General features: G+C 39.3%; 1 protein-coding gene across 5 annotated transcripts in view; it reads left to right on the top strand.

Moving 5' to 3' along the window:
* The window catches only part of CARMIL1 (capping protein regulator and myosin 1 linker 1), a 307,355-nt gene that overhangs the window by 247,418 nt on the left and 36,602 nt on the right, over window positions 1-23,335 (top strand). For all 5 annotated transcript variants that reach the window (XM_040249951.1, XM_040249952.1, XM_040249953.1 and 2 more), the window contains 3 exons: window positions 6,408-6,583; window positions 10,466-10,553; window positions 13,334-13,483. In XM_040249951.1, coding sequence (XP_040105885.1) covers window positions 6,408-6,583; window positions 10,466-10,553; window positions 13,334-13,483 — 414 coding nt within the window. The remainder of the gene's footprint in view (window positions 1-6,407; window positions 6,584-10,465; window positions 10,554-13,333; window positions 13,484-23,335) is intronic.

The raw sequence follows: 23,335 nt of genomic DNA on the forward strand, positions 1-23,335 counted from the left end.
ACTCGTTTTATCCTCCATGAAGGATCAGATATGTTAAAAGGATACTTTCTTACACATTTAAAATAAAGTCATCTCTGTTGCTTAGTTACTTCTGACTGTAAAAAATGAACTACTCATTGTGAAACATTTAAAGAATAAAAATCACTTGAAATCCCAGAGATAGCATTATTCTTAATATTTTGGTGACTTTCCAAACATTCTGTCTATACACAGTTTTACATATATGTGATCATACTATACATAGTTTATTAATATTTGGTACAATATCAGGAAGACACTTCCAGATCGGTGAGTACTCATCATTTTAGTGGCTGCATGGTGTCTCATTGCAGAGATGTATCAGTGCCCTGGGAAAGTGGCAAACCTCCTCTGTGTCTTTCCCTTCATGCAGAATCCCTCACATTTGACACCTCTGGTCACCAGATGTGTGGGTGTTTTCCCCAACCCAGCCGGGTGTCCTACTGTTTAACTCCATTCAGACACTCTCTACCTAGAGATCCCACTGGTTAAGGGCTCAGACCCTCAAGACTGCCCCCGCCCCACTTCAGATGCCAACTGGGAGTCCAGGTTGTCACTGAACGCCTGACCAATCGGCGATAAATCCGAGGTCCTTGTAACCTCACCTCCAGGTCCATTAACTTGCTAGAGTGGCTCCCAGAACTCAGGGAAACACCTATTTATGTTTACCAGTTTATTATAGGATATGATAGAAGATATAGGTGAACAGCCAGATGGAAGAAGTGCTCAGGGTTAGGTATGTAGGAAGGGACTTGGGGCTTTCGTGCTGTCTGTCTTGGGGGTGCACCACTCTCGCAGCACCTGCATGTGTTCACCACCACAGAAGCTCTGAACCCATACTCTTAGGGAAGTTTCATCATGCAGGTATGGTCTGTCATTAACTCTATTTTTAGCCCTACTCAGAAGGGAGGGTGGGACTGAAAATTCCAAGCTTCTAATCATAACTTGGCCTTTCCAGTAACCAGTCCTCATCCAGGAGCTAACCAGAGTTACCCCGATAGAACAAAAGACATCCCATCACCCAGGGAATTCCAGTGGTGTCAGGAGCCAGGATCAGAGTGCAAATATTAGAACAAAATATTGTTAGTGTTCTTATCACTAGTGTTATAGTTCTTATCCCCTAGTATTCTTATCACTTAGGAAATTACTAGTTTCAGGAGCTCATAAGAACTGAGGTTAGAGTCTAATATATGTTTTCTATTATCTCACAGCCAACATAATTTATTTTCTAATTTCTGCTTAATCCTATTAGAATCGATTCGTATAGTTGATCCATGCCTAGGTCAAATGGTACACATGTTTTATACATTTGTGTATATTCACAAACTGTTCTCCACTAGCGTTCCCAACTGCTTGTTTTGTCACATGTCACCACTACTAAGTGTGTTAACCTTTTAATATTTGTAATGGGGTAAAAAATATCATTTTGTCTTTTGGATTTCTTTAATAACCAGTAATACAGAAAATAATTTTATTATCCATTTATATTTCTTGTTTTGTAAATTACATATTTGTATCTGTTGCCTAATTTTTTCCTTTAAAGTACTGGTAAGAACTCCTTATATGCTAAGAATGGGCTGGCGTTTAAATCGGCATGAATCACAGCAGCTGAAAGTTTCCCATCAAATAGCTTCTAAGGGGCACTAGTTTCAATTCGTCTAAGCCACGAGTTATCCCTTGAAACCTGGGCCCATTTCCTTCCCAGTGCACTGAATGGTTGGAATTGACTTGCCAGTCATTCTTGGGAGGGAGTAGAAGGCAGAGGTCTAAACGAAAAGGCATTTGAATTTTTAAAAGCCTGAAATAATAACATTTTTAAGACTCAAAATATTTTTCTGTAAATAGACATGCCGCGCATTTCTCGAGGCTGACCTTTCTGACCCCTTGTCACTGTCTCCAGTGTTCCCGCTCATCCCAGCTTCCTTATTTGTGTGTGGCATTGCCTTCTTTCCTCATTCTCAACTATCCCTGAGGTCCCAGGCTCCCAAATGCCCTGCTTTTTCTATTCTCCACTCCCTTGTTTTCTTTACTTTCCGTCGTTTTGAGTTGCAATATCCCTTCCCTCCAGGGACTTCTGGCATGAATGGAAGCAAATCCTCATCACAGCATCTTAATTAAATGTTACTCATTAATTTCCTTTTCACTGAGTTCACATTCAATGTTTGATACTTTCAACAGATTGTAGGCAGTGATTTCTTTTTTTTCCCTTTCAGTTTACCTGACAAGTGAACATCATTTTACAAATAAATAATCCCCATTTGTCTATTGATAAAGTTTTCTAGCACCTTGATTTTCTTAAAACTATGTAGGAAAAAAAAAAAAAAACTATGTAGGGAAAATGCATTTTTACTACAATCAAAATTCAGTTTCTTAACTATATTCTTATTTCACTAGTAGTACAATATTTTACTTGGTTAAAAAATCCTTCCTGTTTCTGAAACTGAGTAAAATGTTATACTAGCAAAAGCTAAAGTAAATGGATTATTTTGTAAAAGTATGTTTTTACTGTAGTGAATTTAAAAAAAAATGGGACTAGCAGGTTTGTGACCTGGGTTTGCTACTAGCTGTTTGTTCCAAGCTCGTTGGCACTGAGCTTCCTTGTGCAAGACTGTTTTGGTGTCAACATAATTAGGGAGATTTTATCCTTAATATTTGCTCATCCTGTGTCTTGCCGTTCCCTTCTCCAGGGGATCTTCTCAACCCAGGGATCCAACCCGGGTCTCCCACACTGCAGCAGATTCTTTACCTTCTGAGCCAGCAGGGAAGCCCTGGATCGTGGCCAGTGGTACACATTTTGAATTCTGAATGAGAATAATTTCAAATAGCTCTTTGAGCCATCTTTCAGAAAAGAATATTAGTTCAGAAAAGCCAAAGAAAGGACCGGAAGAGCCAGCTTTCTTAGCAAACTTCCTAGAGGAGAAAAAAGGCAGGAAGTGGGGAGAAAGTCCTTCTTTGAAAAGAGGTGATATTTTCTCTGAACTGGTCTCTTTTAGGTATTTTTAAATGACAGCTCTCCTCCTGCCCCCCCACCCCTTGTTTTTGATCCTAACATTTATTCCCAGAGTAATCTTAGGTGAATAAATAGGATCTGAATGTTTTAACATAAGGAAACTTATTTTTCCCTTCTGGATTTAACTTTTAGAATGCTTGTTTTGGCCTTGAAAATTCTTCATTTCCCCCAGGGTTTCAACTGTGAAATACTTCCCTGGTAAATATCAGGTTTACTGAGGAAATGAGGCCTGAGGGGTGTAGGTTGCACTTTGGCAAGTACTAACTCAGTTTGCCGGGAGAGTTCTCTGAGTTTTCTTCTTTTCCTACAGTTTATATTTTTCCAATGCAAAAGAAAGAGATTCTAGAGCACTTTAGCGTGGAAGTTGTATTTGCTTGTAAGGAATGACAGCTGGTCCTTTGCTCACTGCAAGAATATCTGAGTGTAACTGCCATGTGAAGGATATTAACCCAGTTTATTTTACAGACATTCTAGAGGGTTTCTAAGTACCATTAATTGTTTTCACAGTTAAGAAATATAGACCCTCATCTTGGGACGATACCGGCAAAATAAAATCTTACGGTTGCATTTCAAATACAGGGTCTGCTCATTGAAGTTGTCTGAAGGGAGTACACATTGACTAACAAAATAGAGAATATGTAAGAAAAATTAAGAAATGTGGAGAAAGTGAGAAAATTTAACATAAGCCTGCATTAGATTTCCACGAGGAAAGAAAAGATAAAGCCATGGATATTGAAGAATATAGTTTGGTGTGCAGAGGGCCACAGGACTTGAAAGGAGGTGCTGTTTAAGCACCTAAGCTGGGGGTTGGACACAAAGAAGTGGTCAGTGGCTGCATTACAAATTTGTCCTGTGATCCTCCCCTCTCGCCTCTTTTTAAAGCTTTCTATTTATTTATTTGGCTGTGTTGAGTCTTAATTGCAGCACACGAGATCTTTGAGTCAGGCAGGATCTTGCATTGAGATGCATAGACTCTCTAGCTGCGGCACTCGGGCTCACTTGTTGCAGCCTGTGGGCTCCAGAGCACGTGGACTTTAGTAGCTGCAGCTCGTGGCTCTCTAGTTGTGGCACCTGGGCTTAGTCGCTCTGTGGCATGTGGTATCTTAGCTCCCTGACCAGGGATTGAACCCAGGTCTCCTGCAGTGCAAGGCAGATACTTAATCACTGAGCTACTAGGGAAGTCCCTCTTTCTCCCCTTTCTACTAGCTTGTCACCAGAAAGTCCACCATGCCTGCCTTTAGGTACCGTTGACTCAAGGGAGCAGGGGATGACAATTGTAGGTAACAGAGAGGAAGGGACATTCCTGTGGGTAGTGGGCAGGGTATTGGGAAAGGGTGGCTGGAGTAGGACACAAAAGGCTTGAGTCCCCACATCACTTGTTCCTTGAGCAAGTCTCCTCCGAACCCTGATTTTTTTGTCTATAAATGAGTTTGCTAAAATCTGGCCCCCCCAACACAGGATTATTATGTGGATCAAAGGAAATCATGGTTGAAATTACTTTGGAGAGCATAAAGTGCTGCATTATATTGTTGGCCAAGGTGGGACTAGAGGTGGTGGTAGGGAACTAACTGTAAAATATCTGTCGAACTGGACGCCCAGGACAAGATGAAATTCCTCTCTGTAGGGTCAAAGTTATGTGACGGTTGATTTGCAGGGGAAGAAAGAGACCTTGGAAATAATTTTGTAGGTGAGAAAGCAGAGATCAACAAAGATTATTCACTTAATGCTACTCCCTCAAGATTCCATAGAAATTTCATGTCAAGATCTGCATTGGAAGCCAGGCTTCTTCTCTGGTGTTCATTCCAACTGAATAGCATCATCATGCAGGGGGACCTTTCAGAGTCATGGTTGTGTTAATGACCATGATAGAAGGCAAACAGTGTATTGATACCAATGATTGTTCTTATCAGGAGTGTGGGATTCCATCTGGAACAGAATGTATTAATTTTAATGCCAATGATGAAAATGATTTGTCTTAAACTGACTCATTTGGCATCACTTGTAGCTGTCTTGGAATAATGTACTAAGTCACTGATTAGTCAGAGTTCTAACAGGGACAGAGTACTGTCAGCATACAAGTGGCTTTTGGAAATTTCTCAAGTGGCTGCCTCCCACTTCTCCTCTCCTGCTTTTCACGATATCTCTATAAACATCCTGCTGTTCTCCTGCTCATCGTATGGTGTCATGAGAGATGTTACTGTTGGGATTGTGCTCTGCATGTGAATATATGAGCAGAGAGACTCGGCTTTCCATAATGATGCTCCATTAGTCCCATTCATACTGGAATAGTAATGGGATCAAGCTTAACTTTCAAAATCAAGATCTCATCATGCAGATTAATAGCAGTATCTGTGATACACTGAACTTCTATTGTATGCTAGACATGATATTGATTCCTTTACATATGTAATATCATTTAATCCTCAAAAATCCTATGAGACGCGAACTTTTTTCTTTGCCATTTTATAGTTGAGTAGAGTAAAACTGAGAAATCAGTAACTTGGTCCAGTGTCCCTCAGCTAGGATTCAAATTTAGGACTGATGCTAACTCGTGTGCCCTTTCCGTACTCACCAGGCATTTTATCCATCTCAAGCAAATTGTTTTATTTCCCTTAGCTCACATTCTTCAGCTATAAAATGGTGATCACATGAATAGCTTCTCTATGCATCTTCACAGGTGTTAGAAGGATAAAATGTGCAGAAACATTTTAAAAACTCTGAAGTGGTATTTAAGTAGGTTTTTAAGTGTAATAATTACTAATGTTTATAAAGTGTTCATGAATATTTTTGTTTATTATTATTCATTTTTTGATCTTACAGCAATTATAATTTTACCTAACACTGAAGCTTTTTTTTTAAAAGAGGAAAACTAGCAGTATTTAGAGTGGTTTACTACTACTGCTCTTTTGATAGAGCTATTAAATGATTCACCCTGATTTGAGGTTTCTGTGATTTGTGAAATTGCAGAGGAGTTCAAACTTGATATATTTTCCAGGGACATCTGTAACTTTGTTTGCTAATACCCAGGAGGACAGTCTGGTGTGGGCTGAATTAGTGTGTTTGTGTCTTTCTAAATCTTAATTGTGAATGCCTCTGTGTTAAGTAAAGCTAGCACACTATCACATTTCAGATGCCAGCACGAAGCCTGGGCGGATCTGCCAAGTGTCTGATTTAAAGTGATTGCCTGAGATCAGTGATCACCCAGCAGTCACAAGTCACCCTGGGACAGCTCTGAATCCCCAGTCTAACCCTGAGACTCTGTTATGTCCCTGCCCTCCGAGAGCTCGGTGTCATATATAGCCACCTTTCAGTTTTACGGCGGGTGCCTCCGGGTCTGTGTCCTCATCTCTCTCTCTCTCTGTTTTATGCTGCATTGCAGGCGTTGCTTGAGTCCATGGTTGATGCTGCCGAGAATCTTTGCCCCAATGTGATGAGAAAAGCCCACATTCGACAAGACTTGATTCATGCCAGCACTGAAAAGATTTCCATCCCACGTACCTTTGTTAAAAATGTCCTGTTGGAGCAGTCTGGAATTGATATCCTTAACAAAATTAGGTACGTTTATAATGTTCATAAACCGAGGCGCTGCAGTGTCTGTGAATGCCATTGAGGCAGCTGTGAAGGGTGTCATTGTTGGCTTTATTCATACAGAATGTATGTAGGCGTGTCTAAGAGGCAGTGACTGTATATAGAGATAGCCATGCATAAATGTGAGGTTTTATACATTTCCAAAATTAGGTGACTACAGCTATGCCTGCCTTACTGAGGAATATAAAGTTACCTACCCTTTTTTAAGAGTTTTATTTTTTTAAGAGAGGGGTGCATGTTTGTAAGCCTTTTATTTTTTTTCCTGCTTCTGAAGCTTATCTTTCACCTTGATAAATCTAACTTTTGAAGACAGAGATCAGTTTGCTTTCTGCCACCATAATATTATAAATCATGCATAGCCCATAAATAAGCAAAGAGCCCCACTATGACATCACTATGTTTTCTTTTGGTGGGTCTGTGATACTATGCATGTGCTAATGGTGCTCTGGAGTGTTTACATAGATTCCTGGTTGATAACATTTGAAAAACATGCCAAGGTATAAACATTTAGAAGTTGTGATCGCCAGCAAACTTTCCTGGATTTTTACATAAGAACTGTGAGATGACCACCAGTATTACATTATACAGCTCAGGTAATTCTCATTATATTTTCTAGTTGAAAAATCAGAATGTGAATACATTCGAAAGCATTTAAAGTTTCCCATTTTAATCACGTCCAAATCTTGATATGAATAATTAGATATAGCAAAAATAACAGCTTCTACGTGGAGAATTGAGAGTGGTGGTGTTATGTAATGTAGCTCGATGACAGCTGGCAAGAAAAATGACAGATAAAAACAAAATATGCAAAAAAAAAAAAAAATCATCACAAAGTAGATGATGAAGGCTGCTCACCTTAAAGCTAGACTATAGACTTTTGAGGGTTTTGGAATTCTGCAGTAACTAGACAGTCTCAGGGCTAAGATACAGTTGTGGGGTATGTGTGTGTGTGTCTTTTAAACAAAGACCCTAATTTCTATTCAACTGAATTGTAAGACAATTGGAATGACTTGAGAAATTAAGGCTTTCAGAGGGTTTATAGACTCTATTGATTAGTGATTTTATGAACTCTAGCCCAAGTATGCTTATATATTTCTGTAACCTCTAGTTTCAGAGTTTTTATTGGAGCTCTTTAAATGTTGAGAATAAAAAGCTGTTGACCACCATTTTTTCATAATAGTGGTTTGAACTACCAATAGATCATATTCAGCATTTCCTGGACTCCCAGATTCTGTCAAATATGCTCATTTCCCTTGAAAAATGGGCAAATTCTAAAAGTTGAATAGCAGTTCAGAGCTCCTCACTTCAGTGAATCAGTTGTATGTCCACCAAGTCCTTGCTTGGCTTTTTATACTGCTTCATGCTGAGTAGTGATAGGAGAAAATGCACATGCAGACTAAGTTGCATCATTTCCTTTTAAACATTTTACAAACTGGAAATTCAGTCAAGAAAGAAGTAGAGCACCCAGCAGCAAAACAATAGAACGGTCCTGAAGCATTAAAACATAATTGCTTTTTTTTAAAAAATTTATTTTAGTGGGTGGTGGGAGGGAGGGTCAAGAGGGAGGAGGTATGTGGATGATTATGGCTGATTCACATTGCTGTACAGCTTAAACAACATCGTGAACCAGTTATCCTCCAATTAAAATCAAATTAAAATTGTTTCTTTTATATTGGAGTATATTTGATTGGGGGCTTCCTGATAGCTCAGTTGGCAAAGAATCCACCTGCAATGCAGGAGACCCTGGTTCAATTTCTGGGTTGGGAATATCCTCTGGAGAAGGGATAGGCTACCCACTCCAGTATTCTTGGGCTTCCTTTGTGGCTCAGCTGGTAGAGAATCTGCCTGCAATGTGAGAGACCTGGGTTCGATCCCTGGGTTGGGAAGATGTCCTGGAGAAGGGAATGGCTGCCCACTCCAGCATTCTGGCTTGGAGAACTCCATGGACTAGTCCATGGGATCACAAAGAGTCAGACACAATAGTTGTGTTAGTTGAGGTGTACAGCAAAGTGATTCAGTTATACATATACATGTATCTATTGTTTTCATTTTAAGAATTGTTTTTTGATGTTATAATTTGAAATATCCCTCCCGATGTCTGAGAGGCAGAGGGTAGGAAAGAGAGAGAAACTACTGACTCTATAGACTTGGGAGGAAACAAAATTCCCAAATATGCCTAAAAGCATCAGAGGAAGTGCTTGTTAACTTTGAATTCCCAGGCCTTGTGGAGGTTTGGGGTGGGACTGAGTTATCTGTATTTTTAATAAGCGACCTGGGTGAATCTTATCAGTGGACACCTCTGGAGAATAATAGGGTATTAGATAAACCAAATAGCTAGGGAGACCTTGGTTCAGAGACAAGAATGAAAGAAACATTCTTTTATCTTTAGCCCAGGACTGTTTTTACTTTTGGCATCAAAAAGTTGGTGCTTCCCCCCTGCTCTGCCATCAGAGATGTTTCTGAAGAGACATGCAATGAAAATTATCGCCTTTCAGTTAGGAAGGTTTTCCCCTGTTACACGAATATACTTTCAACTTCAGTTTTAAGATTGCTGCTGCTACTGCTGCTAAGTCGCTTCAGTCGTGTCCGACTCTGTGCGACCTCATCAACGGCAGCCCACCAGGCTCCCCTGTCCCTGGGATTCTCCAGGCAAGAACACTGGAGTGGGTTGCCATTTCCTTCTCCAATGCAGGAAAGTGAAAGGGAAGTCGCTCAGCCGTGTCCGACTCTTAGTGACCCCATGGACTGCAGCCTACCAGGCTCCTCCATCCATGGGATTCCCCAGGCAAGAGTACTGGAGTGGGTAGCCATTGCCTTCTCCTGTGTTCACCTGCTGCTGCTGCTAAGTCGCTTCAGTCGTGTCTGACTCTGTGCGACCCCATCGACGGCAGCCCACCAGGCTCCCCTGTCCCTGGGATTCTCCAGGCAAGAACACTGGAGTGTGTGGTCATCTTATTTTGATAACTCTTTTCCTTGATGAAAAATTTTTAGTATTACTGACTTCAAAAGTAGAGTGAAATTATGTGACAGTGTTGAAACGTGGGTATGCAGCTCTCCAGCACATTTACTTTCAATGTATTTATGCATTTATGCACATTGGTGCATGTGTGCCCAGGTAGGGTTATTTAGACTGAAGACACACGTGGAAGTTGAATTCTTGGGAATACCAAATAACTAAAGTGCTAGCCCTTGGATGGAAACCTCAGTGGCAGAGTTATTTATTAGTAGAAACTACAAGCTGCTACTTCCTGTCTGGGCATCCTTTTAAGGTTAGGCAAGAGGCACTAAAACTAAACATTTTGATAACTTCTGTTCATAAAAGGCAAGGGAACAATGAATTTCTAACTATTCAAAGTACAGTGGCAAGTCAAAGCAGAAGCATTTCAATAAGGTACCATTTGATTGGTTAAAAAGTTGTTTAAAAGGTGAGGGATATACATATGAAAGAAATAACCAAAGCTTCACAACCAGACTAGATTTTCTTAATTTACTCCAGCCCAAGTTTGTTTTCATTTTGTCAATGGATGAATTGTTCTCACTACATGGTACATATGGTTTCCGTTAAGTTTGTCTTTATCCAGATGTTTTTCATTCCTACCATTAAATCTCGAATTTTGAAACTGCAGAGGCAGGTTGACACTGATAAAGAAAGTCTATTACCTGTGTGTTTATGGCAGTGTTTAAGGCTTATTTTTGGAAATCCTTAGCCCTGTTCACACATTCTTGTATGCTATTTTCAAAGATAGAAACAGAATCACATTTGACCTTATCAACATAGCATCAAGGGTGGTGACTTTTCCCCTCTTGCACAAATTAAAATGCCACTCTGTGCTTTTGGTTTTCACATAGTGAGGTGAAGTTGACAGTGGCCTCCTTCCTGTCTGATCGAATCGTGGATGAAATTCTGGATGCACTTTCACACTGCCATCACAAATTGGTGAGTGCTGTGGTCATTTGTACAGGACAGCCTGGTGCATTCTATGGTGATACAGGGCAGCCTCCAGCGTGGGAATGTGGTTGATTTTCTACATTTTATTCCTTTGTAGCTTTATGGGTTAAAATCCTAGTTTTCCTTCTTCTTCATTGTTTCCAGCTGTTCTAGAGAATGTTAGAATTTCTCCAGAGGGAAAATGGCAGGGCAAAGCAGAAGTGATAATATCCAGAATTGTTGTTCATGTATAATAAACACAGGTCAAAAATTTGATGGGAGATGATGCTGGGACTAAAGTCTAAAACTGAGAGCTTCGTTTTAAAGATTATAGTTGACCCTTGAACAACACTGAGAGCTAGGGGCAGAGACCCTCCCTGTAGTCAAAAATCCATGTATAACTTATAGTTGACTCTCCACATCTGAGGATTCCACCAACCCGGATTGTATAGTATTACAGTATTTCTTATTGAAAAAAATTCTCACATAAGTGGGTCTGCATGTGTCAAACCCGTGTTGTTCAGGGCTCACCTGTATTTATCTGTGCTTGTTGTTCTCTGATATGATTATTTGATAACAGAATATTCTTAACATGGCAGAAATGAATTGTCCAAAGAGTGAAAGAATTAAATGGACATATTGTAGTGAATGATAGCCATTGAGTGTCTAACTAGGCCTTTGGATATAACCAAGGTGAAAAAATAAAATTTTCTTCATCTACAGACTGGTTCCACATCAAGGTAGAAAATCAGTAGAAGTATTTCTGGTATCAGTGCATATGAAAAATGTATCAGAAACTTCCTGTTTCTCAAACTCTGAGGCACAGATGAAGGTTTTATAACTGGCTATGTTTTGTGTCTCAAAAATACTGGCGTTATGATGCAGTAGAAATCTCCCAAATAAGTTATGACAGTGTTTTCTCCAGAGAAAAATTTCAAGTTAATTGTGTAGCCTGAAGATACTCAGTTTTATGGTGATGAATTGTTGAGTGATGGTGGAGAACACTGGAGCAGCAACAGCTTCTGAGGAGGAGGCAGGCAAAAGGAGTATTTTGAAAAATTCATTTGAGAAGAATCTACGAGTCTTCTCTAAAATCTAAAAGATACGATAGACATCTCTAGCTATTCAAAGTATTGCCTATGGACTGGAGCTGGCCCGCTAATGAAGGGTTACTAGTCCATAACAAGGTAAGTTCAGAAACTAAGAGGAAGTGTGAAGAAACTTCTAGAGCAATTTGACGTGGCAATACTATCCAAACACATGTTATTTAAAATTTTTTATTATCCAATGTTTTTTATTATCAATTTTTATCGATATATTGGCTTATGACAAATTGGAAGTTTAAAACTGATCCGTCACCCAGAGATTTTAAGAAGCTCTAGTCTGTAGTTCATGGCATGATAAAGAGCTATAACCTTGTCAAGAGATCACAATTCAAACTTTTTCTAATAAGCAAAACCAAAATCAATAAAGCATCCTTTATAGAAATAGTTTGTTGATAACCATAGCTCTAGGGATGGCCTCAAAATGCCTACTTGAAGACGCAAATACTAGATGTTGTATCAGTGTGGCTGTACATGGGAACTACACTGAAAGTTTGCATTTTTTTCACTGTTTTGCTTTTGTCCTTTGAAGAAGTTGGTAACTCAGAGTATTGACATTTTCTTTTCATAAGCAGAAAAGAATTGTGTGAATGCACTTTTGTTTTGAATTTCTTACTGTTAATTTGGATAGTAAGACAAGAGCTTAACTGCTAAGTGAAAGAAATAGTATCTTCAAAATGAAACACTACTTTCAAAGACAGTCCAATAACACTGTTTTCTCCAACTTAAGTTTAGCAATGTTCCCAAAGGTTCCATGGAATTGTCAACTGATTCTGATCTTTGCAGAGTTCCTGGTGATGAATCAGCTCAGCACTAGAGCTGATTAATTTTAGCCCAGTTTGTTTCATCTCTTACCACTTTTTTAGGTTTATCTAAAGCATAGCATTGGTAATTAATATCACATAAAATATAATAATTATTACATGAAAACAAAGCTTATTAAAAGTTTGTTAGCAGTTTCTTTCCTTTTGGTCCTTTTACAATAAGGGAGGTTGGAATCATTTTATTTCTCCTCATTATGTACTTTTGAGCACTAAACATAGAAATTCTTTCCAAGGAAATATGAAATAAAAATGAAAAGAATACCTCCTATTTTCTTTTATACTAAGTGGTCTCATTTTCCCAGTGTAAGTTATTTTTCTGGCTTAAATTTTTCTTACATTTCCACCAGTAATGTTGATGGCAACAATATTATGCTTCACTTTTTAATTTACTTTATGCTTATCATAAGAGCAAATTGACTAGAACTGAATCTTCTGTATGCTAGTAACATTGTATAAATAAAGGTAGCTTCTCTGTACAGAAGGCTGGACGGCCTCCTGATGGATATAATTTTATGATTGTATTGAAGATTGAAAGTTGAAAAAAATCAAACCAGTCTCCTGCAAATGTTCATAGTATATCTTTTGGAAAACAAAAATATGTGCCTATTTGGTGCATATCTACGTGAACATGGCAAATATATATAAATTACCTTTCAAGTAAAGTCTCAAAAGATGTTTGGAAGGAGCTTTGTCATTTCTTGTTTAAAATACTCCACCTTCCAGAGAAAGAGGATAAAAGAGGTAACTTAACTCCAGCATGAATTTATCGAGTTGCCATTAACCAGGTGTAGACATTATTCTTCACAGTGCCCTCTTATGGAAGGTATCTGCTGGAATTCAGTTGGTTGTCTTGACTCTCTAGGCTGACCATTTCAGCAGACGTGGCAAGACCCTTCTTCTGCAAGATTCCTTGGAGATGGAGCTTGCTGAGGAGAAGCCGGTTAAACGCTCCATCATCACGGTGGAGGAGCTCACGGAGATAGAGCGTTTGGAAGATCTGGATACCTGTATGGTAAGACACAGCCTTTGGCCACACCATTATCTGCTTCACTGGATTTGCTACTGTCTTAAAAAACAAAAAACAAAAAAAACCTCACCTTTACAAACCAGACCAAATAAAACTTCCCCGCAAAGACAATTCTTTCAAGAACTTGTTGCTGTACAGGGTCTCTCTACTAATGAAGCTGATAAAGCTTAAGCCTTCAGCTTCCCACAAAGGTCCTCTCACTTTATTTGTAATTTTGTAAAACTTTTCTTAAAGTGTACCCCTACCCACCCAACCCCCCCCAACCTCCTTCTAAGAAAGAAAAATTGTGAAAATTGCAGTACACAGAAAAGTTGGATATCTGTCACTGTAGCCACAGTGGGACAAAATTCCTAAATTAGGAGAAATCACTTATTTACCTTTTAAGAGTCATTTGTGACAGGAAAATATCTTTAAATAAATAAGCCTTCAACAAAAATGTGGGGAAGGACTTTTTCCCGAATAAAATATGTAGGGTGACTGTCTCTTTGTTGGTCTTAAAGGTTTTCATTTTTTTTTTAATGTCCTGCTTCTTCCTGTTTTTTCTTTACATAATTTTGGGGTACACTCTTAGATCTGCATTTCCTGGTTAGTTCCTATTCTCTGTCATTGACTTGATATATTTTAGAAGCTGGAATATGATGCATTTGCTCAGTGCATCCATCTGGCTATAAAGCTAGAGTATTCAGTTTTATGATATCTCATTTTTCTGGGGACAGTTTGATGTCAGTTCTTATTGTTATTATTGTAAAATTTGTGTTGTTAGTATATTTCTCATTTTACCATTCAAATAGTTGTATATACCTCTGTATTCAGTATTGTTTTCACTCTCCATATTTAGTGTTTTTATGTTTTACTAAAATACTCATTTTTAGTAATTTCTTATAATCCAAGAGGGTGTTGGTGAGGCTAGGTTTGGTCTACTTATGTGCTCAAATGTTTCTACATCAGCTTCTGATTTTAGTAATTTTTCAACATAGCCATCGTAAAGGAATCACGTGCATGCTAAGTTGCTTCAGTCATGTCTGACTCTTTGTGGCCCCATGGACTGCAGCTCACCAGACTCCTCTCCTCTGTCCATGGGACCTTCCAGACAATAATTCTCGAGTGGGTTGCCATTTCCTTCTCTACGGGATCTTCCCGACCCAGAGATTGAACCTGGCTCTTCTGCATTGACAGGCAAATTCTTTACCACTGAGCCACCTGGGCTTCCATATAAACTATTGTTATCATCTTTTAAAATCTGTGAATAAAATAGTTAAATGCCCTCCAGATAAAACCTTATGATATACAAGGAGACTGGCAAAGAAAGCCTAAAATATATCTTAGATTTCAAGTAACATTCTAGTATAACTAAAGATGATAAATAATTTTCCATTTAACTGTATAAATATATAAATATATTTAGTCTATGTGGAGGGAATTACACCAAGTTTTTTAAAAGTTGCTTGGTCTAGTATGTTATAAAATGTAAATTTAATAAGCATTTTAAATTTTGTTTACATTTTGAGGCAATAGACACTATGTTATCATAGGGTAATTATTCTAGAAAGCTCTTTGCCGTTGTTTAGTCATGTCTGACTCTTTTGGGACACCATAGACTGCAGCCTGCCAGGCTTCTCTGTCCATGGGATTTCCCGGCTTAGGCTAACCCTAAAAGGAAAGGAGTAATAGGAAAATATTTGAATTAAAAATTAACTCTACATATCATGTTTCCAGCCAAAATTATCTGGTTCTGTGTGAGTTGGAAAGGGGTATAGGAAACATGAGTTAGTAAAATGTGTTTTGTTGAGTTTAGAAGTTATGCGGTTTTGGATGATGAAGTATTGGTTAAGAAAGATTGGCTTAGCTCCTGTAAGGATGGTTTTCAATTGTATAAGTTTGGTTTTTGTTTGATTGACTAATTTGCTTTTGTTACTTGAAAGGAAAAGGAGTTGTTCTCCTTAAGTAAAGTGGGTGGGGAAATAGGGTCATTTTTTAAAATTTAATTTTATTGAGATACAATTGATTTAACATTGTATTAGCTTTAGGCATACAATCTAATGATTCAATATATATATATTGTGGGATGATTATCACAGGTTTAGTTGACATCATCTTCATATATAGTTATAATTTTTTTCCTTATGATGAGAACTTTTACAATCTATTCTGTTAGCAACTTTCAAATATGCAATTCAGTATTGTTAACCATAGTCACTATGCTCTACTTTTTATAACCAGGACTTACAACTGGAAATTTGTTTGTACTTTAAAAAAAAAAAAGCACCCCGGATGCGTGACCACCATGAGGACCATAGGGCAAGGCATACCCAGCCCTGCTGAGTTGCTTTCATTTTCTAAGAACAGTCTGGTTGCCATGACACAGAAAGAGGCAGAAGTAGATAGAGATCTCTTTGTCCTTCACTCTAAGGATGATCCAAGTCAGAAGGGCGGTATTTTCTTGATTCAGGTGGCTGGGAGGCCAGCAGTTAGGGCTATTCCTGACATAAGTGCCTGTTGAATCCTAGGACCAGAAACAGGGCCTGTGGTGTGGAGTATCATGTTGAGACAAGGCAGAGCTCTCTATAAAGATAACAAATACTTGGGCAGAATTTTTAAGCCATAAAAATAGCATTTTTTTCCAGTTCTAAAAATTATGTCTTTAATCATTATTTTAACAAGGCTAATGAATTGGTAAGTAGCCAAAAACCAGAGCTAAGTTTAATGTTGTTGTTTAATGAAAAAGAATATTTTTGTGTAGAAAGTGCAAGTCAATGGATTTTGTGCTGTGAAGATTTCCTTTCTACTCTCAACCTAACCTTTGGGTCTAAGCCACCCAAAGAGACTCCCGTTTTCACAGTGGCAATTACCCCAGGCACAACGATCAGTATTCTAAAGAAAATCAACTTGCTAAGCACTGGAATTCTTACCCTGAACCTGTGAGTGGTACAAACTCACAGCTGATTGGAAAAGAGTAGAGCATGAGAATTACCTTTTTAAATTGTTTGCACTTCCTCCTTTCATAATTAAAGAAACAAATCATTTTTGTTTCTCATTGACATCTACTACCCAATATTTCAAGTTGTGATCCTTGTGTAGGGCCACTAAAAAAAAATAATCGTAATAAAGTATGTACTGTAAAGGTGGAGACATTGAATTGGTGATGCTTTTCTAAATGAGCCTATACATTTTCTTTGGCAGCATTTAGATAGATCTTAAGTGATCCAGGAAGTTGGGACACAAGAAAAACTTGGATAGAAAATTCTCAGAAGCATCTAAGTGCATGCCTACAAGCTTCCCCCATGGAATTATCCGTCCCTGGCAGGTAGAAATTGTACCACACACGGAGCTAGAGCACTGTTGAATGTGACTACTCTGGGAGATGCTGTAACTTTATTACCTAAAATGTTTGTTTGGAGCCCACAGCCCTGAGATACTTCCCCTAGGACATTCCAAAGTAACTGACTCATCACCAGCCTTCTGCTTATAGTTAACAGATCCTGGCATTTTCTGTTTGTGATGTTCGTGATATCTCCTACATCTATTTTTGAACATTTCTTTAACAGACATAGTGGAGATTCTGGGCATCTCTCGCTCTTCCCCCCCCACCCCCACCCCCACCTTCCTGGATATCTTGATGTTTTCTTCCATTTCTCCCTGGTCCAAAAGTCAATTCCATTTCAGTGTGTAAGTCTCTTTAAAGAACCAAGAGTTATCATCACACTTGGGAAGGTTCAGAGCTGTAAATTAAACATTGAAATGCATATTATCGTTTAAGGATTGTCTTCTTTGGAGATGGACGCAATGATTGATCTCTTAGAAGGAAGTTCTTCACTTAGTGAACACCTATTAAACTTACACTTTGAGGGCTGAAATAGGAGAGATTGAATGACTTGATGAGGCCTGTTATCTGTGGGGAGGATGACTGAGAGCTTCTAATCAACCTTAACTTCATAAAATTGAAGAAAAAGGCTGTTTAAACAAAATGGCAGAAAGAAGAATCATTTCTTAAAACTCAGTCTCCAAATCATTCATTTTTTTCCTTTTAACTAGAAAGAAATGAAGAGGTAATTTAGTTTACCTGGTGGGGAGGAGGGACGGGTAGAACAAGAACTCCAGAATAATTTGCAGAATTTTTCAACCTGTGTCCATTCTCATAGTCCCAGAGATTCTGATAACCCTTTAACTCCGGGGTTGAGAATCACATGGCTTGAAAAATCATCCTATTTATTTATTTTGCACTTAGCTAGCACCTGTGATATGCTAGGCACTGAATTCTTTATTAATAGTAGCCAGCTTAATTCTCATGACAACCTCTGAATGATAGGTGGTGTTAATATCTTCTGTTTAACAGATGAGGAAACTTAGGCATGAAAACATTAACTTGGTCGAGGTGATCTAAGGTCACCCTGAAGCAGGCCGTGTGGGATTGCACGTTCAACCAATCTGCTATAATCTATATATTGATTTCATATCTATATTTCTCACAAATCAGAATTAAGTTCCAAGCTAGATTTAAATAGACTCCATTGTTTTATGCAAAATATCTGCTTACTGATTCTATATTAAATTAATATGTGAACAGAAACAGTGAAAAATGTGTGTCATTTCACCATAAATGTAAGCTTATAATTTTTAAACATTACTGGAAACAACTGTGTCAAAAATCTGACTCTCAATTGTTATCCCATTGTGAGAAATGAATCTGTGCACTTTTGGCTTACCTTGAACATTCTGTGCCTCTCCATGTGTAATTTTGTTGGTGACAGTGATTAATTAGTTTTCCTATACGCACCTTATCATTTCAGCACACACGCCTTGTGTGTTAAGCTGAAATGTGTATTTATTTAGAATCTTTATTGTCCATTGACCATCTGTTCTTTTCCTGCCATCAGGCCTTCTTAGGAAATCACTACTCCCCATCATATCTTTCAACTGTGTTGTCATTGGCCTTTGGGAGTATTAAGGGATGCAGTTCTCCTTCTACTGATTGGCAATCTCTACATATTTGATTTGTCGCCATATATAGTTTCCTACCTTAAAACACTGCAGAAGTTTTAGGTTTCAGATGATGTGCCCAGTGGTGAAGAGCCAGTGTCTTCTCCTTAGGCAGAACTAGCTCACTAATTGTATGTGCTTCTTTCAATTATTTTAATGAGTGTCATACCCGTTTTAAATCAAAATATATTCATACAGAGGAACAGGTAGTCTGCTTACTGCTCTTTCCTAGGAAAACAATTTTAAAAGGCTTGCATTGTTACAGAATACATCTTGTGAATCCTTGCTCCAGTGACAAAATAGCAATTATTTTCCCTTAACAAATTCAGCCTCAAATATCCATATATAATTTTAAGCTTTTTAGCATAGATTAAAATTCAGTGAACATCCGTTTGTCTTGGTCAACATGCCATTTTGTTTTTAAACAAATCACCTCATTTTCATGTACCTACAGTTGTTAATTGAACTAATCGATTAGCAGTGTTGCCAAGCACAGACTATTAAGTCAATATCTCATTTAAAATTAGTTGCTCTGATGTTGTGCACAGAAGGTCGTTGAAGTCCTAATTGTTTCCTTTTATAATTTTACTTTATTCTGTCATGTCCTTTTCATAGTGATACCACTTTGGGGAAATGGAGGCTTAGCTTTTTAACTACTAGAAAGCAATGTATGAAAACCTCTTAATTTCCAGATTTTAAATTTCAGCACTGTGATACCATTTGTGGTAGTGGTGGTGGTGGTTTAGTCACTAAGTTGTGTCTGACTCTTGTGACCGCATGAACTGTAGTCTGCCAGGCTCTTCTGTCCATGGGATTCTCCAGGCAAGAATACAGGAGTGGGTTGCCATTTCCTTCTCCAGGGGATCTTCCCGACCCAGGAATTGAACCTGGGTCTCCTGCATTGCAGGCAGATTCTTTCCCAACTGAGCTATCTGTATAATCCAGCTAAAATATACATTCCTTAAAGTTTCTAGTAGTTGTTTTTTTTTTTTTGGACAACCCTTTGAGGAAATGCCAGAAGCACATTCTAGATCTCTTCCCTTTAGGCCTGAGGTCTAGAAGGGCCTGCACAGAGATACAGGTGTGGTGCCTTGGAGGGTCTCTGTAAAGTAGACTCAGCCCCTTTGTTTCCTATTGTTTTGCGTCTTACAGCATTGCTTTTACTGTGGTGCTTCCGAATCATGTCAGTGACTTTCATGAAGGGCAGCTTTAATAAATACCCCTATAAAACCCATTACCTTATGTGCTCTTTATACCATCTGTACCACTGTTGTGGGCACTGTTCAGTTTCATCCCCTGATACCTTGTTGCACATCTATGCAGAGGAAATTGCAGGTCTTTGTCAAGAGGAGTGAAAACCCAGAGCCATTAGTTTGCTGTGTTGCCTAGACACAGTGAGTTTTGCTATGACTTGTGCCTGCCTTTTGCTCTGTAAGTTGAGAGGCTCAGAGCCCAGTGTGCATTGACCTATTTAAAAGGGTTCTGAGCCTAAGGAAGTATAGGTTGTTGTATTCAGCCTTAATTCTGGCTTCATTTTCTCCTTTCTTTATCCTAGTTTACTTATTAAAAACATGGAGCCTCCCTGGTGGTCCAGTGACTAAGAATCTGTGCTTCCATTGCAGGGGGCACAGGTTCAATCTCTGGTCAGGGAACTAAGATCCCGTATGCTGCTACAGCCAAGAAATAAAAGCAAAACAACTACAAAAAAACCCAACTGGCTGTTCTGCATAAGCCTCAGCTCCCTTTTGGACTGAGGTGAAGTGAAGTCGCTCAGTCGTGTCCGACTCTTGGCGACCCCATGGACTGTAGCCTACCAGGCTCCTCCATCCATGGGATTTTCCAAGCAAAAGTACTGGAGTGGGTTGCCATTTCTTTCTCCAGGATTGAGGTGGCTTTCCATTAATACAGGGAAATGTGAGATATGGTAGGAAAGGGCTCTGATAGGGATGTGCAGGTTGCTATGGAAGCACAGAAAACTGGTGCCCTGCCCAGCTTGGGGGAGGGGTGTTGTCAAGGAAGGTTTCCAGGAGGAATTTCTAAGCATCATGCTTGGCACATAATAGGCCCTTAGTAACTGATGATATAATAAGAGATGGTATTTGAAGAAGTTGGCTGGGAGGAAAATGGGTAAGTAAATTTAGCAGACAGAAGAACACACACACAGTCTCAGAGTGAGTAGACAGCATCACGATTTGAGGAACTATTGTGGGATTATGGTACGATGGGAAGAGAGGGTGGCAGAGAGGAGACATGAGGCAGCTGGAAGCCATATTGTAAAGAGCCTTATGGAGCTTGCTAAGGGTTTACTTGTTAATATATTATGTATTTATTTTTAAGGCAATACTGAAAGTGAGACATGTGGGAGGAAGGGCAGATTTTGGTGGAAAAGACATTAGTGAGTTCTGTTTTGATCGTGTTGAGGATGAAGTGTCTGAAGGCGCTGGCTGAGATGTCCACTAGGGAGTCCTAGAGGTGTCTCTAGGCCTCAGTAGCCAGGGCTGAGTTGGTAGGTGAGCCACGCACAGCCTTGGCACAGAGGCACTCACCAGACACTGTCCCTCAGCTGATCACTGCCCCTTCAGCTCTGTAAGCACTTTTCTTTTCCTACATTCATGACATTTACCTCAATTTACCATGAGCTGCAGACATGTATACTCATCTGGCTATTGGTCATCTCAGCTGTATGTCCACTGTCTATCTAAAACAGCACAGAACCTCTCAGGTTCTGTTATTGAGAATGTAATAGGTTGCATCAGCGATCCAAGCTCTCTGAAGACTATATAGAAAAACAAGGAGAAAACCATGTACCTACTGTGTCACGCACTGTGCTTTGTCTTGGCAGCCACATCCGGTTAACTGTTTTAACCCATTTTTCAGGTGAGAATCTCAGAGCTTAGAGATATTATTACACTTGCCCCATATCATCCTGCTTGTTTAAGGGTAGTCAGAGTGGAGGGCTCAACTCCAAATGATCACAGTTTGCAAGCCCTCACCCTCTCTGCTGCAGCCCTGGTCTTTGGGATAGACCAGGTCACTAGAAGGAAAGGTCCAGGGAGGGTTGTGTTGGGGAAGAGCCTTTTCATGGAGAGTTTGCACCAAGAGAGAGTTCAGTGTTTGGTGTCTCTGACTGCAGGCTAGTCTGTCCAGGGTTTTATTTTTTTCCTCTTAGTGAACTGGGAGGGATTCTAGTGTTTGGTGGCAAATCCACACCTCTTCAAACACTAGGGCAAGCAATGACTAGAGCTGTAGGTGTCTGAACTGATGGGAACAAGCAGCAAAAAGAAAAGAGGGCTTCTGCTTCTGGAAGCAGCATACAGAGAACAGTTACATGATCACCATCAGTTCAGTCCTGCCTACTCAGACCATGCTGCTGGCCTTAACTTTCAAGTGGACAGTTTTCTGTCTTGACTAGGAAAATTGGAGGGTTAGCCAAATACCTCCTGAAAATCAAGGCTTGCTAAGGAGGGAATGAGTGGGATGGAATGTTTCGGGCTGAAATCTGGGAATGACAGAAGTGACAAAATCTAAGGTGGGTAAGGAAGGAAAAGGAGCACAGAACTCAGCCTCAGACTTTGGATCATCTAAGTAGAAGTTGGCTAGACTTGAGAGCCTCAGTGACTTACTCTAAATCTCTTAATTATTCTAGTGATAGTTTAGAAACACTAATTGGGGTTGGCATGAGTTAATCTTCATTCTTTAGCTCATGTGTAGAAATTCAGAAAGGAAAGTGAAAAGTGAAAGTCACTCAGTCATGTCCAACTCTTTGCGGCCCCATGAATAGTCCATGAAATTATCCAGGCCAGAATACTGGAGTGGGGAAGCCTTTCCCTTCTGCAGGGGATCTCCTGACCCAGGGATCAAACCCAGGTCTCTCGCATTGCAGGTGGATTCTTTACCAGCTGAGCCACAGGGAAAGCCCAAGAATACTGGAGTGGGTAGCCATTCCCTTCTCCAGTGGATCTTCCTGACCCAGAAATTGAACCTGGGTCTCCTGCATTGCAGGCAAATTCTTTACCAACTGAGCTATCAGGGAGCCCTATCCAAGTTCTCAGTTTCCCTAAACGTACCTCAGGGGAAACCACTGTCACTGCTGGAATTTGATATGAAGGATTTCTCATCTCAGGACTGAGGGGAAACCTTTATCACAAGCCTATTCTTTTTTTTTTTTTTTTGAACTTTTATTTTTTTTATTTATTTTTTATTTTACTTTACAATTCTGTATTGGTTTTGCTATACATTGACATGAATCCACCACGGGTGTAGATGTGTTCCCAAACTGTGGTTTAAATATATATATGTCTCTGTGTGTGCTGAAGAAAATCATTCTGCACTTCATATTGAAAATCACACTTGGAAATGAGACCAAAAATTTAACTTCCATGCTCCACATATGACTGCATTTCAAAATAATGGATCTGCGATTTAGAGAGTGTTACTTCGAGAATCCATTCAGAAGGGATGGTAATCAAAGTAGCTAAACTAAGCATGTTCCAAGCCAGAACAGATTTTTCAGAGTTTGAGTGGTAATAAGTCTTCTTTACCTGAAGTTCTATTTAAATTTGAAGGGTTAAGAGTTTCCTTCCTTCTACCCATCCATCCATCCATGAGATCCATGAGAACCAGACTTCCTGATTACTGATTGATTACTACAGCCCTCCAGTCAGAATCCTCTCAGGGTTTGAGATCCTCCTCTAAAACCACCATTCATTCTTTTTGCCTGGTGCTACTGGAGGTTACCTGACTCAGGTTTTTTAAAGCAGCCAGGCAAATTGTTGTAGGATTTAACCTGGTTTGTGGTTGGACTTGGTGTTAACTATTTTTGTCATCTACCTGGAGCTGATGTTCTGTGTACAGAGCAAA

Source organism: Oryx dammah, unplaced genomic scaffold (genome assembly GCF_014754425.2).
Source record: "Oryx dammah isolate SB20612 unplaced genomic scaffold, SCBI_Odam_1.1 HiC_scaffold_11, whole genome shotgun sequence".
Classification (NCBI taxonomy): domain Eukaryota; kingdom Metazoa; phylum Chordata; class Mammalia; order Artiodactyla; family Bovidae; genus Oryx; species Oryx dammah.